Genomic DNA, 16,258 nt, shown 5'->3' with positions numbered 1-16,258 from the left:
AAAAAAATCGTTTTTTATAAAGGTATAGTAATTGTAATAAAAATCATATATATTGTAAAAAATAGAGAATCCATTTTTGAATATCTTAAAAGTAGAAATGTATACTAAAAGATACAGAACACATATTGGAATAAGAAAATATAAATAAAAAATAAAAACACAATCAACTTTTTTCTGCTGAAGTTGAATCCGTTTTAGCTACCAGAAGCCTCCACTCTCTTTAACCAATGCTTATAAAGTTTTTCAGTTGAATGTATTAGGAATGGAAGACTTGTGTTGTTCGACAAAGGGTGTACGTACCTAGCTCAAAAGAAGTCGTTTGCGGTACTCCTTGAGACACCCCTCAAAGTGGGGGTTAAAACGTTTTTCAAAATTTCCTTAAATCTGGGGAGAATTAAATCTGTAAGCGTTGTATTTTTATAACCTCATAACAATAATGATAGTTATGGGGTGCAATGCAAATACTCATAAATAAGACGAAGTAAGATCTTTTTAAGATATTAAAAAGTGATTACACATAACAGTTTTGTTTATGTTACTGCAATCCTGTCTGGTAATTTTTGTTATTGAGGCATTTTTGATCACTGAACTGATTTCCGAAAATAGCGTGTTACTGCTTCACAAAATTCAGAAAAATAATTCAAATTTATTCATATATTCTGCAGATGTAATTACTGATGTTAACGTGAATGAACCGTAATTTACACAAAATGTTTTTTTCTGTGTACAGGTACGTAACATTGAATGAAGCTTCATTCGAATGGAAGGCATTTATACAGTAGCAAAGTGAATAGAATATATTATGTCTAGAGGTAGTGTCGTTTTCTATGGAAATGTTTTCATGTTGGTTGGCCTCGAGTTCTGTTCATTCCACCGGCGCATTCGCCATAATTTTAAAAGTACCTAATAAGTTAAAGTTGAATGTCCAGGTTGAGTACATACGTCTTACTCGAAAGTTTGTACTAGTTTATATTATTTAATAACTTCAATCAATATGTAAAGTATGTGTTTTTCATTAGTAATCATAGATTATTTTCATTTCATTATTTTACTTTTTTATGCACCCTTGTATTTTCACTCGCTGAAGACAATGGAGCTATCAGAAATGCTCCAACATTGTTCCCTAACCTCAAAAATTAGCTCAAAATCAGTGGAAATCTCGATATTTTATTACAATAGTTAAGAATTAAAGACGTGTTAACCCAAAAACTTTTTATTTCTGCACTTTTTTCTCTAAAAAGTAGCAACCAATTTTAACCAATCAATTTTGAGCATTATTAAAATGCCTATAACTCCTCAAGGATGCATTTTAGAGAAAAAGTGCAAGAATAAAAAGTTATTATTTTGATCCAATTAATGCAACGAACTAAAAAGGAATATATCCCTAACCTAACTAAACATAGCAAACGGAAATCCGGGTATGCTGATATTTTAAAATGAAAGTCGTGTTAAATGGTTGAGTATAGGACTTGATATTAATGCATGTTAAATTTAGTTTGAATATATCATATCTTCGTTAATTATTTTCAAAAGTACTATGTCATGCCATATACTGTGGTCCGGCGTTGAATCTGACTCATCCACTCACCCTGCACAATGAGACAATTATTTATATCGACTTCAAATATACAGTTTTCAGGAACGAAATAAAATGTTTTTGTCACCGTTTCAGAATCTACGTATACAATATGTTACCGTTGCACCACGCGTGTGCTTTGGATTTTCCCATGTCTATTTGCTTTCAACCACAACTGTTGATTTAAATTTAAACAAACAAACAAACAGCAATTAACTTTTAGAATACATTTTTGTTTGGAACAACACTTGTTTAATTTATGTTTATCTCCCAACCTCAATTGTGACAATTTGTACAAAGTATTAGAACGAACCCTTTCAGCTATTTCAACTTTACTTTAACAGTATTTACTGTGTAGAATGCTTTTTCATATAGCGATAAAAGTAGGTTCGGAATTTAAAAATTGCACGTTACGTCTTATAGGACGTTACATAGCATTCCAGTTCCTTAGTTTTATATTCTAAGATTCTTTTATCTGCTCTTGTTATTCTCGAACTAGGTTCTGCGAAGGCGGACCTGCTATTACTACCCTACTACGCCCCTCCACAGGACTGGAGGCGTGCGCGACGTTATCTGCAACGCATTAGGGATTACCCATTCCATTCCCACCTAGATGCGGATGCAACGACTCCGACGCTATAAGACCGGTGACGAGGTTGCAAGCGGCATCAGCAGTGACGAAACTTTTGCAGAGCCACCACTGAAGATACCGATTGTGAAGAACGACGAAACGTTTGAAAGTATTGGATGCAACCAATTAGAGAAACCGGTACTGACCGCCTAAGAGGATCACCATAGTCTGAGAAGTGGTTCCACCTTTAGTGACCTTAGAACTAACAACAGGACCAAAATGAATATTAAGGCGGGAGTAGGGGTTCTGATAGCGAGTCTGCCCCCAAAGAGTCTAGCTCGAGAACAACAAGGGAATTTGTGTCAAGCACTTTGAGATGTATTTATATAGGTAAATGAGAGATTTCTTTTTAAATTCGACACCCTGTATATCGAAAACAAATCATTTCCTCACAAATATCTATACAAACCCTTTTTTATTGATTTGTGAAATCGAACCCACTATTAAAGTAAGGCAGAGTATATCATTAACACCCTCTGTAATTTAGACACATTGGCAACCAGTTCACCTTTTACTAACTAGTTTGTGTTTAATATTGTAATTTAAATTAAGAAAATACTAAAAGCGAAATAAATATTGAATACTCCTTTAATGCTGATGGAAAAAGATCCATTAGTAATATATTGTAAAATATGACTCGTAAATCAAATGAGTTTAGTTTCGTGACCCCGGTTCTAGATATACTGCTTCATAAACTATAATCGGTACAGGAAACAACCTGCTCATAAAAGTTTTCTAATACATAAATCATTTCATAATTTCAATAACCTTTCTGACACTAGGTAAACGGGAAGTAAAAGACAATATTTATTTTATTCAAGATTTATAAGCAAGTGATTAAAAGTTGTCATTATAGTCTAGTGAAAGTTTTAATGTATTTTTCATTGCTTGTAAAATTTTAATAAAAGACGGGCTGTGATTAATTTTAAATATTTAACAACCAGTATATTCCTATATAGTGGTATAAATTTAGATGATCCTGTTTTCGTAATAAATAAAAATTTATTATCCTTCATAAAAACTATTTCGATTTTTTCTGTATACGATAGTTAAAATACCGATTCGTGTTTAATTAAACTGAAATTATAGACGTAGGCATCGCAGATATTCTCTCCTGTAAATAAATTAGAGACAAAGGGTGGTGCGTCTAATACCATAATAACTTAATTTATTAAAAATTAAATCACGAGAGCTCAGTCAAAGGGCTTTGCGAAGTCGTGCAGGGTAATAGCTCTGTGTTGTTCTCCTCTAATTTTAATAATTAAGTACTGAGGGTATTAAAAACTTCGGGTTTGTTCAGGCGGCACTAAATGAATACTACGTACGTATATCTGAAAAAATTAATTATAAAAATTGTAACAACTGGCGTTATTAATTGCAGCAAGTGACGTATTCTAATTGCTGCTAATCAAAATATAATTATAGAACCAACCTGAGTGTCTTCCGTGGGAATGTAGCAGTCATCACGGAATTTTCTGTAGATTGCGATGATGTCATGGCAGGCACAGGTGCAGGCCTCAGGGGTTGGGGGGGAATGGAGGTCTCTCCCTCGTAATTGGTCCCGCATCCATCACCCATAAAGCTAGTAGAGGCTACTGTTATCCTAAAATCCCTATCTACGGAATCGAATCTTTTAAAACTACCAGTGCCGCAGTTCAGTTGAATGTCGGAGTCGGAGTGAACCTGAAAACAATTAAGTTTTTTTATTATAGGTCAAAATAAATTTTTTTGTTATTACTGTATAAGTCGGATATTATAATGGCGGCCGGTTTTCGATGATGAAAAAATGTGCCTGAAAAACCAATAAGGTACAAGGGCAAAAATTTCTTCCAGACATTGTTAAGACCTTAACTAAGAGCGGTATATCCATGGCAGACGATTAGCAGGTCGGAAAACCTTTGGCAGACGGGATTCAAAGTCCCAGAAAAAAAAACCTGGAAAAACCGATAAGGTACAGGCGCAAAACTTTGTCCAGGCATTATTTAGGTCTCAACTAAGAGCAGACTACCAATGACAGACGTTTTTCAGGCCGTGAAACCCTCGGCAGACGGAATAAAAAATGCTGGAAAATTCCGATGTTATCCCCGCGAAAAGCCGATAGAGTCCACGCGTGAAACTTTTTTCCAGGCATTGTTTGGACATCAACTAAGAGTGCGATATCAATGACAGACATTATTCAGGCCGGGAAACCGGACTATAATTGCGCCTTTTCAATTATGTGGCGAGAATTATCGTAGAATATAAGTAGGAAATTTGTTCATATGCCTGAGCACAACTACATATAGTATCGTGATGCGCATTTGCAGATTTTCTGTAGAGTCTTAGATTAGATCTGTACACTCCTTTATTATCGAAAAAATTAAGGAGAATAGGAAACACATTTAATATTAGAATAGAAAGTATTAGTTTTTTTTTTTGACAAAAAAAAAATACGTTTATAACTTATTCGTATCTTGTGAATGCAATACTTTCTATTTTCCTCTGTTATATTCCACAAAGTTTGCGTTTCATTTAATTTTTTTAAAGCACGGATAAATATCAATCTTTTCTGTACAGGAAGATATTTCGAATAATTATAAATCTCACTTTTTCTCTTACAAAATAACGTTTGATTAATTAAATTGTCACTTTATTTTGTTGCCTAATTCATTAAATTTTTCTATGTATTTGACAGCCTAATTGGAAACGTTTCCATCCTAATTACATTTCCGTTTCTAATGTGAATCATCTCGGACAGACATGATTTACAGTGCGGAAATATTAAATATAATACAGTTACAAATGTGACAAATAAATAATTTATATATAAATTACACGTATATAAACAATGATTATAGGTATACATATACTGGTAATATACATATATTTATAATTTTTAAATATCTTTCATCTTAGTATCAAGCAACTTAATTTTATGAGTTATCCGTTTCTACACTATAAGAAATGTTAATCATTTGAAACATTTTTCACAGATTAGAGTACATTTTTTAACTGAAGTGTTTCTATGCTCTGAAAACAAGGGCTAATAATTTTACAAATATATTTTGTAAGACTATACTGATAAATGTCAAAATAAATCTAAAAATTTAAGTTAAAATAATTTGCAAATGTGAAATGCACTTTTATGTTGTAAAATTATTGAACGTAGGAAATTTACTATGTAGATGACTGTAAAAATACGCCTAATCTGCTTGCAAATATTATGACTAAGATGCACTCCTGAGGCAGTCGGCTGCTGATATTCACTTTGGTGCCCTGAGTGCAGTAGGTATGCACTTGATTTATCGTCATGATACAAAAATTTTGTAACATAATTTATCGTGGATAATGTAATGTGAATAATTTTAATTAATGAGTACCTTTAGCGAGTTTTGCAAAATTAACCGTCACAAAATAAATATACAATGTAGTATAATGAGAAATAAAAATATTTGTTCAACCTACGACTTACATATAGATAACGTAAGTATTGTAGGAAGAATATCAAAAATATGTTACAGCAATGTTAGATTTGTAAAAATTTGAGCATTTTTTTAAATAATGTCTTGAAATTGATGTGAATTTTACATTTCTTATTTACACTTATGAAAATTGAAATATATTAGATATGTCAAAACACCTTTAGTAAATCATAGTATTATAAAGAAGATATCCATTTTTGGAACAATCTTCTTAAAACAAAATGCATATGACATAAAAAATACACTGTAGTTACTGTAGAAAATGTATTATTACATTGTGAAATATTTTTCTGTTTTATATGATCACAAAGTAATATTACATTTACAATGGATCTTCAAGTTTTATTTGTAGAATCACAATCTGTAATTATGTATTTGTGGTATTTTCAATTACTTTTTTTATTTGATTAGGCATTTCTACGACACTGAAAAGAAATTTTTTTAAATAAATATCCCTATGCAGCATAAGGACCATAACAGGTTGATTTAATAAATTTAATTTAGCCTAAAATATGTAAAATTGGTTGAATATACTCAACGACGAGGTAAGTAATGATATAATAAATATTATATGATCTAGAAGGTATATAAATACACATTTAATTTTTAAGTCGATTTGAGAACAGAAGTTTTGATCGAAAACATAAGAGTTCTTCGAATAGTAAACTGTGATAGGTATAGTGATTATTTACTTTTTTAGAGAGATTTAAAGGGTTATTTATTATTTTTTTCAGTGTAGCAGAAATACCCAATAGAATAAAAAGGAAATTGCGGTAAAAATGTTTTATAGTTAAATAAATTGCCATCAATTTTAACGTAATATATTTTATCATTGTCGGGTGTAAGATGATACGTATTTCATTAAGAAACTGGAGAGTTTACCTACCGTACCACCAACTTTGTATGACCAGATTTGACGTTTCCATTTATTCATTGTCATGCACTACTTGTATCTTGACATTCTATTTTACGAAAACACAACACAATTCTATGGTAATATAATTTTTACGCCAGAAAACGTCAACGAAATAAAATGAAAGTTATATTTATTTTTGATGGATATTTAAAGATTCCATATTTCCTGAAAAATGTTTATTACCCACAATGCAATTTAATATAATTTATGATTAAGTAAAGTACAAAAAGTGTTTTATAAAATTGTAACAGTGTGAAAAATTTACGATCATTTCTTAACTCTTTCAGTCTCAGTGGTGCATAAAATGTACCACCGTTTTTTATTCCTTCAGGTCTTGGTGGTACATATTTTGTACCAGAATTTTTTAAGTACTTACATTTAAAAATTATTTAACAATCATTTCCCTTCAGCCATAGTTTTACAGACCCTGTACCACCCCCCCCCGGAGTCTGTGAGCTAACACACGGTCACAAAATCAGCTGTAATGTATTTAGTTTTAAGTATTCTTTACAATAAAATCATTATAATTCACAAAAGCTATAGTTTAATTTTTTGTGACGCTTGAGTAAAAAAAGTAATATAATTTCTGTGCCTGAAAGAGTTAAGGGGGTTCCCCGCCAAAAAACGTCAGATTCCACATGTCATAAAATCCCTGTGTACCAAATTTAGTGATTCTCGTACAACAGGATTGTGTGTCCGAAAAAAGGGGCCAGTTGACAAAAAGAAAAAATACGGGTTCCCTAAATTTGTCTTAAGAATCTGTGACCAAATTTTGTTGCATGAATTTCAGGACACCCTGTATATTCCATAAACATATTAAATACAATTATTGTTGCACAAACTTCCCGCTTACAGAAACTTTTGTGTGCGAGATATTATAAAAAAACGTAAATTATTACGTTAAAATGTAATGAAAGAAACACCAAACGAGTCAACATAATATTAACAAATTTCAGGCGCTATTGTTAAGAGTCTATTGTTTAAATAATCGGAGAAAACGCTGCTTAGATACGTGTATATATAGGTTAAGTGATTTGATTACTTAAGCTGTGGGCTGTTTCTCATAGAGCGTTGCGAATCGACAATAACACCTAGTGTTTATAATTCAGGGTCAAATTTAATAAGTGTGTTTTAAAGGAGAAACAGGTATCATTCGACTTAAAACTGGTGGAATAAACAAGTTATGGTAATATGTGCTAGTTGGAGGAATTCTAGGTATATTTTCTTAGCCACTCGTATTTTTGGCGCTAGTAGTAACCTTATCCCATACCTACTGAAAGCTGTTCTAAAATTTGGCGGAATAAAATAGGAAATGCCATAAAAGTATAAACTTTACTGGTAATGGTACAATAAAAAATAATAATATGAAAGTTAAATTGCAATTTGGTAAAAAATAAGAAAAACGAAGTTTATACAAGGTGTCTTTGAAATACGTAATACACGTAAAAGTAAAACAAATCTGTTCAGATCAACTTACCTTTATCCAAAAATCAACTTTTATTGAGATAGATACAGCCTTTTCAGTTTGGTATTTGAAATGATGTATTTTTATATAATTTTCAAAAGAGACATCTCTTTTGGCCAGAGGTTTGTTCCTTTGTATCTCATTTACATTTCAATACAAAATTCCCTTCTAAAATTTTAACACTTGTGAAATTTTGATATTTGCTATGAGTTTCGAATAAAAAAGATAAATCTTCTTCGTTCAATTAAATTCAGGATGTTCGAAAATTCCGTTTTCATATTTGAATGGGTGATTTTATACACAAAAATAAGAAAAAAAGTTTATACAAATGAGTATCCTAAAGGTACAACGATTGTTCCAATTAAATAAAATAATCGGTATCTTTGAATTTTGTGTCTATAGGTAACTTGATTTAAATTGACTTATTTTGATTTACGGAATACATTGTCCACACAACTTTTNTTTAAGTACTTACATTTAAAAATTATTTAACAATCATTTCCCTTCAGCCATAGTTTTACAGACCCTGTACCACACCCCCCCAGGAGTCTGTGAGCTAACACACGGTCACAAAATCAGCTGTAATGTATTTAGTTTTAAGTATTCTTTACAATAAAATCATTATAATTCACAAAAGCTATATTTTAATTTTTTGTGACGCTTGAGTAAAAAAAGTAATATAATTTCTGTGCCTGAAAGAGTTAAAATAGGTTGCTGAAGCTATGTGAAAGAAGAAGTTTTAACTTCAGAAATAACCTGAAAAGGAATTTCATGAATGGGGGACACTGAATTTATTCAATCACTGTTGCTACAATTTACATCACAGTACAAAGAGAAGGGCCGTTAAAATGATAATTAGTCGTAAAGGATTATTGAATTTTCAATGTTTGACGATGGAAATGGGCGTCCGCTACAAATGTACAGATTTCTTCTTTCATACTTATACAGCGAGCTCGTCATATTTAAGATTTACGCTCTTTGCAAAAACGTCCTACCGTTGTTTATTTGTGATACAGCTTCATTCCGAAAAGATAGTTCTTCAGGATCACTGACTTTTCTGTCACAATTGTTTTATTTTAAATCTTCTCAGATATGTCTAAAGTCTCATTTAACACGGACTCTTAAAAATAAGAATAATAAATCTATAGGAATGCTTTGAGATGCCTTGATATTGTCGGCTTAACGTTTCTGTTCTAATCTAATCAGGGAATTTTAATCATGCTTTATCAATTTCATCTTTATATGATTAAAATAATTTGCATGCAAACGTAAAAGGTTTTTTAAAATTCTATAGCATTCTCTTAAGGACATATTCCTCTCTAGAAAAAAAGAGGGAAGGTATATTACTTAGAAAATGTTTCTTTATCGAGATACAGGGCGTCAAACATATTGAAAAAAAATAAAAAAAGTTACGAAAAATTAATTTTGAATCTATTATTAAAAATTGCACAATACTAACTGTTTTGCCACCACCACTGGCGTAGAAACAGCTATTTAATAGAAAAAAATAATACGTTACAGTAGTTAACAGAACTTGATATGATTTTTTAAATGTACAACTGATTTATTAAAAAAATATATCTCTTGGCAATTATCGTACCGTTAGTGGTTTTGGAGTTACATTTACTTAAAACATGAGAAACGGCATTTGTCCGTTATATTTAAATTATTAAGCTGATAGTGCACATATTGAATATTTTCTATAGGTTTAATAAAAGACGATAGTAATAATTCGTTCATAGAAATAAGCGTGTATCCATTTGGCTATTCTAAAAACTCCCCTGTTCTGAGTTTTATTGATATATCTTAAAAAGCCACAGAATTGCCCTTAAAAAAATAAAAGTTCCTGAAGGCTCCTAACATTTTAAGGAAATATTTGGCACTTAGGAACATTTGATTATTTGCTTTGTTTTGAAGAATTTTTGTATGCCTAATTATGATTCTGTATAAATCTAAAACTACCCCCTATTCCGTTACCACTTTATCTTATTATTATCACCGGTGAATAAAATTTGAACTGTCTGCTTCAGCTGTCTAGGTAATTAAAACATGTTAGTTGTTTTAATGAATACGGCTGGCACGTGCAATGGCGTAATTAATATGATATGAAAATGAACATGCTCGGCACCTTTATGTTTCGTTAAATAGAAGGAAATAGAGTGCAAAACGCGCAAAGATATCATTCGCTCAACGTGCATTGCTGTTTACGATTTGCTTCCTCGGCAAGTGAGAATACAATTAAAATGGTTAAACGTAAACGTGAAGCACGACTGAATAATTAAAAACAAAACAAGGTCTAAGAGGTTGTTAAATTTGTTAAAGGACGTAATTTAAATGAAGGAACATTACTTTTGAAGTAATTAGTAATTTTACAGCGGTATAAGGGAGGCGAGTGTCAGTTTAAAGAAGGCGTCGATTGAAAGGGCATGATCATAACTTCTTTAGTTTGTTTTTGGTAGTTATCAGTTGTGATCGATAAATTGATTGTTAGTGTAATAAGACAAGAAGTTTCATAGTTATATTCTTCCTCATACAGGGTGTTAGTTTGACTGTCTTAATTTTAACAGACGATAGAATAAATTAAAATAAACAAAAAAGCCTTATATGACATGGGTCCTAAACTCAACCATTTCCGAGAAAAAAATTATCAAAATCTCCAACTTCGTGTACAAAACTTCGATTAATTAAAGAATATTGACAGAACTGCGTGCACAGAATACCATTAAAATACAATGTTTATCACTTTTTTAAATTCTTTATGCTTAATTCTAAAAAATAATTAGCGTTGTAATAAATTTAAAATTTGATAAAATCCACATCGAGCAATGTGACAACTGCGGGGCGGTTTATTAACACGAGATACTAAGATGTCCAGCAACCACCAATACGCAATTCAGTTGGTATCTGAATTCGACAGCGTCGGAGTGTTTTTTGCGTAACACTATTTCATTTTCTTGAGGTGTTTTCCAGCGAGTGTGCGAAAATCGGATTCGAAGGTGTCGTGCGTGCAACGAAAATGGTGGCGGACATTTTGAGCATATGTTGTAGTTTATTTTGTACTTGTGCGTTTAAAAATTAATGAATTTTGCTTACTAAATTAAATTTAATACGTATGATTATTTGAACGACGTGAATCTTTGGGTACTTTAATATATATTTTTTAAATAAGTAATTTGATTAAAAGTTAAGTTCCTCTTTTAAGAGATTCATAATTACTAAAATTCGAGCTAAAATTTAAGCACAACACTATCTTCGTACTACAAAATTGATACATTTTATTTTAATTATCTAAAAACTGGAAACAATTGTCTTGAAATTTACTAAATGTTTCAAAATAATAGCTGTCTGTTTACATTTTTTCCGTAGGACAAATCAGCTGCGTGTACACGTGGTGTGCATCAGCAGGTTAAGCGCTGTTGTCACGTTGTGACGAAACTCTCCAATATTAATACTCGCTGTATTTTGAAAACTGTTAGTCTTACGCTCCTGTAACATACAACTTTTTTGTTCATTTATGATTACCTACCCTATCTCATGCTGAAATAATGGCAGTCAAATTTCTTACACCCTGTATATCCCAATATAAACATATTCTTATTACGTGATAAATTTACATGACATACATATCAGTAGAGTAAATTAATTGCATACTACATGAGTGTAAAATATGTCCATTTACCAATTTCTTTCAAGCTATGTTAATTAACAAGCAACGATAAATTATAGGAACCGCCTCAATCATTGTTTGTTTCTCTTCCATAAAAAATTAATACATCCTTCCAAACACCAATCCATGATGTAATTTTTTAATTTCAAACTAGGTCTTAATCGTATATGATTTTTCTATAAAAAAAATATACCTATTTGATATGATTTAATTAACAATTTATTGAAAAATTTCCAAAATCATGGAGAGAATAAGAAGGAGTGTTCCAAAATTATGGTAAGAGTAATAATAAAATTGCTCAAGTTATACCAACTCTTTTCGCTTGAAAATACTGTAGTACCTAAGATAAATATACAGACTCACTTTTTCAATTCCGCTCCTATGTGTCCACATAACAATGTAATGCGACATTGACTAAGTTACCAACTTACACTGTGTCTAAAACATAGTTTTTGTACACTTATATTAAGTTTAGTGCCTTGGAATATACAATGTCTATGTATTTCAGACATAATTTTATTCTGTTTTTATTTTTTGTGTGTCCTGCTGGAACTGTGTCAGAACAGCGTATTTTTAAATAAATAAATAATAATATACTTTTGTGTGACTATTGAAGGTTCTAAACAAGATAATTTTTTTACTGGCATTTTTTTTACTTTATAGGAAAAGTACCGAGTTTTTCAAATAAACTCAAAAATCATTTGCAAAAAATTCCTATCAAATGAAAATAAAATTCTTGGTATACAAAAGATATTTAATTCCACACACAAGATTCTTAACTGTTGATAACTTCAGAGTAACAATACGAGAAATTATGAATTTCTAAAAAGTACTGTCTCTTAAAGTTAAATATACTTTTAAACCCTCCTTCAATCCAGACATTCTTTGAAAAACAACTGCCCCGACGAACTTGATTATTCTCGAGTATATATCAGCAGTTTTTTAGTCCCTTCTTCAAACTAACGCCCACCCATGCTCCTGAAGTTTCATCTTTGCTTAGAGATCCTGTCCTGAGATAATAAATAAGAAAATGAGGCACTGTAGCAAAAAATCCCATGTAAACTTTGTCCAGAAAAAGCCGCTCGTCTCTTATTATAACTATCACGAGCGTGGGTATCCCAGAAAGTAAACTCGTTGCCATAACACCCTCATATAAAGGCCGCTTGATTCTATAGGCAACTGTTTAATTCTCGTTGATCCAGTTTTACAGGAATTCGGTGCCGTTCGGGCATTGTACTTGTAATAGAATTTCATATTTTGAACTAGCTACACACAACGAATATCTATGAACGTGTATGTGGTCGGGTTGATAAGGGTGGTTCGTGAACTAAAGCGTTATCTCTCTCTCTAGAGAAATATTAATTCAGTGGCGTGTCCCCACAGATATCAAGCAGACAATGACGTTAATTTTCGCGAACAAAAACGATTCATTACACACACACACACACACACACAAATGACAATTAAAGAGCCCACTTTTAACAGTTGTAGAAAAAATAGTGTAATTTGTAATTTACGATGCCCCTTGTTCAAAAGCGGCAGATTGCAAATTTCTTTTCGCCAAAGAGTTATTTGCGTTTCAAACCAAGTCCATTTTATAGAAAATCTCCGTCAGAATGGGAGCAAGACATACTTTATAACTCCTGAGGAGCTTCGTTTTGACGAGTCTACCACAATTTTCCTCTGCGACTTTTCTCGATTCCTCCGCTTTTCCGCTCGGAAAAGTCCAAAAACATGGTAATTTCCCGGGGTCTTGCAAACTCAAGACCACATCTTTTATTTTTAGCTGAAGTAACTGGAAATTTTGTTGCGAATGCCGATTTCAATTTGTCCGACAGAAATTCCTCCGACACTGACGTGTCTACCGATCGAAACATGCCAAAATAACCCGGTTTCGAAAATCAATTACCACATACGAGGTAATTTTTAGTAAAATCAATTGTAAATAATTAATTCAGTCGAAAAGTATTGTTGTCCGACAAATTTCAAGCCGCGTTTTTTCANACTACTGTAGTTTCTAGCGTCATTCGCGTTCTCTCTCCATATGGCCCTAGGCGGTTCCGAATACTGAAATCTGATTTTAGTAATAACGTTTTTGCGACAGTGTTTACATTAGCTTTTCAAGTGTCAAAAATGGCTTATGTGTATAACAACTAGGAGTTGATGGTTATAGTTTTAATTTATGGTGAAGTAAGACGACATTCGTGTTATGGTGAAGCAAGACCACATTTGTGTTAGTTCGTAGAAACTGGGTAAGGCTGACCCAAATCGGTTTACACGTTGATGGACAAAATTTTGAACAGACGTTGTAACACCAGGTATGTTAAATTATTTTATTATTATTATTATTATTAAAACCATAAATTAATTTTATTAATTAATAATAACAGTAGCTGCAAAAGCAGTTGACTTTGCTGATATAAAATAGGTGTTACAAAATTATATTTATTTCTTTTCTTAGGAAATAAAAAACTTGAATTGAAATTATTATTATTCTATTGCTGATATTGTTATTATTATTATACTATTTTTTCTTCTGTTAAATTGCAAAACGATTTTTATTTTTATATTATTATTTAATTAAGTTGTTTCCTTTCAATATTCTTTGAGCCACCCGTTATCTGGATTTCCCTTGTACTTATTTGCTCTGCTTTGTATCTTGATTCATTCCTATTTTCCGATGCCGGCGATGCGTCGACCAAATTTTCATGGTTGAATATATTGTGAACTGCCTAACTCTTAAAACTTCTGATTTGACTTCTAACAGCTAACTTGTAAGATAACCTAAGATTTTTGCTTACTTTCTTGATTTATTTGAACCTGATTTTCATCTGGTTTGGGTTGTAATGGTATCTTCAGGTAAAATTTCAGGATTATTATTTGAATCAAAATGTTGGATGGGATATAAATGCTATATTTATGAATTGTCAACGCTATTCAATGCTTAGACTTCAAGGACCAAACTAGCAAAGAGCGACCTATTATTTTGCATGTATTATGAAAACAAGAGCTATGACGAGAATTAATAAGTTCTAAAATAATACATGTTGAGTGGTTCGGTTGATGAATGGTCCTAACTGTTTAATATTTATTGTTCGTATAATTCAATGCCGGTCGGGGCATGTAATCCGCAGAGAAGTTGTTTGAAATGGTACCAGTCGTCTAAACCAATACCTTGCAGGGCTCAGATTCAATTCAAATTTAAATAATATTGCATATATTAGAGTGTAGATGTTACAAGTTTTAAGTATAATTAAAATACTTTGAAACACTATTAAGATATTGCAAAAAATATATAGCTTCCACCCTCTTTAAATCGGCCTTCCCTTGTTGGCCAATTTTCCAGTTAATTGGAGACTATCTCAAATTCATTACACAAATTTTACAGTAATGAACAAAATCTAAATTTAATCAAAACTGTTTTAAAACTAAACAAATTTGTAACCATTTTTGATATTGTGGTTTAAAAATTTAATTTCCTTGTTTTATATCTAGCAGTACTTAATATCTATTAATTTACTATTTAAAGGGAGGCCACTTGAAAAAATAATTCCTGAAATGCAGAAACAGTGAATTAATTTATAGTGGCTAAATTTGATGTTGCTCTTTGTAAAAGGCGATGTATTTAATGTAGATGGTTGTTGGCGGTTTTTTATGAAGATTCACTTTTTAGCGATCTTAGATAGATAGATCAAGGAGTATACACCTTCCTATGACGAGAATTTAGAGAAAGAATAGAATTATCTTGAATTTGCTTTGAAGTTAAAATGCATTAACTTAACAAAGTTTGTGTGGATATCCTGCTTTTGAGTATATTATTCATAACATTATGACAACAGTGTGGCGTGATTTTGCAATGACTATGTTGACAATCTCAAGTTAGTGTCGGATAAGAGTTACAATGTCATATCGATTTTCCTAGCCAACCGAGAAACTTCCGGATAATCTTGATACGATGACATAACATAAAACTTTACTTTCTTCGCCAGTTAAACCCTAGAAGCTTGAACTTGTACGTCATTGATGACCTCATATCGATTATCCTAGTCGGTAGAGCCAGCCATTCACGGTTGTCTAGCCATTGCCGTTATAAATACCGAAATAGGTTCAGAGCTGGCTACCCACTTACGTTCAGATATTAGATTATGTCAAAAATATGCTTTCGCGATAAAAATTATATCTTTCTTGTTTTATTTATCGAACTCACTTTCGTTTCGATACTGAAAAATAATGGTTTAATTTAAAAATATTTATCTTGAGAAAAAATAGAAACGCCGACTGTGAATACTTGTTTATTTGTCGCGTTATCGAATGAAAAAAGTATTTTACCTACATATTGTAAAAGTCAATAAAATACTGATGTTCCTATTGATATACCTTTTAACTGAAACATTTTACCTTATAAAATCCAATTTTTTTGCATTGGAAATTATATCAGAAATTGTTAATTTTGATAAGATCACAGTCATTGTTTTACGATTGATAACAAAGTTTATGCAAATTTATTATTATTATTATTATTATTATTATTATTATTATTAT

The 16,258-nt window shown here is 31.5% G+C and overlaps 1 protein-coding gene across 1 annotated transcript in view; it reads right to left on the bottom strand.

The window, feature by feature from the left end:
- LOC108917435 (synaptotagmin-12) overlaps positions 1-16,258 on the bottom strand; it is a 38,024-nt gene that overhangs the window by 15,917 nt on the left and 5,849 nt on the right. Inside the window, exons 2-3 of the mRNA XM_018724029.1 lie at positions 3,666-3,890; positions 1,226-1,233 (exon numbers count right to left, since the gene is read on the bottom strand). Of these exons, the coding sequence (XP_018579545.1) occupies positions 1,226-1,233; positions 3,666-3,890 (233 nt within the window). The remainder of the gene's footprint in view (positions 1-1,225; positions 1,234-3,665; positions 3,891-16,258) is intronic.

The sequence above is a fragment of the Anoplophora glabripennis genome, unplaced genomic scaffold, assembly GCF_000390285.2.
Source record: "Anoplophora glabripennis isolate ALB-LARVAE unplaced genomic scaffold, Agla_2.0 scaffold3, whole genome shotgun sequence".
Taxonomy (NCBI): domain Eukaryota; kingdom Metazoa; phylum Arthropoda; class Insecta; order Coleoptera; family Cerambycidae; genus Anoplophora; species Anoplophora glabripennis.
The sequence above is the reverse complement of the archived record's forward strand: the minus strand, read 5'-3'. Positions and strand labels throughout refer to the sequence as shown.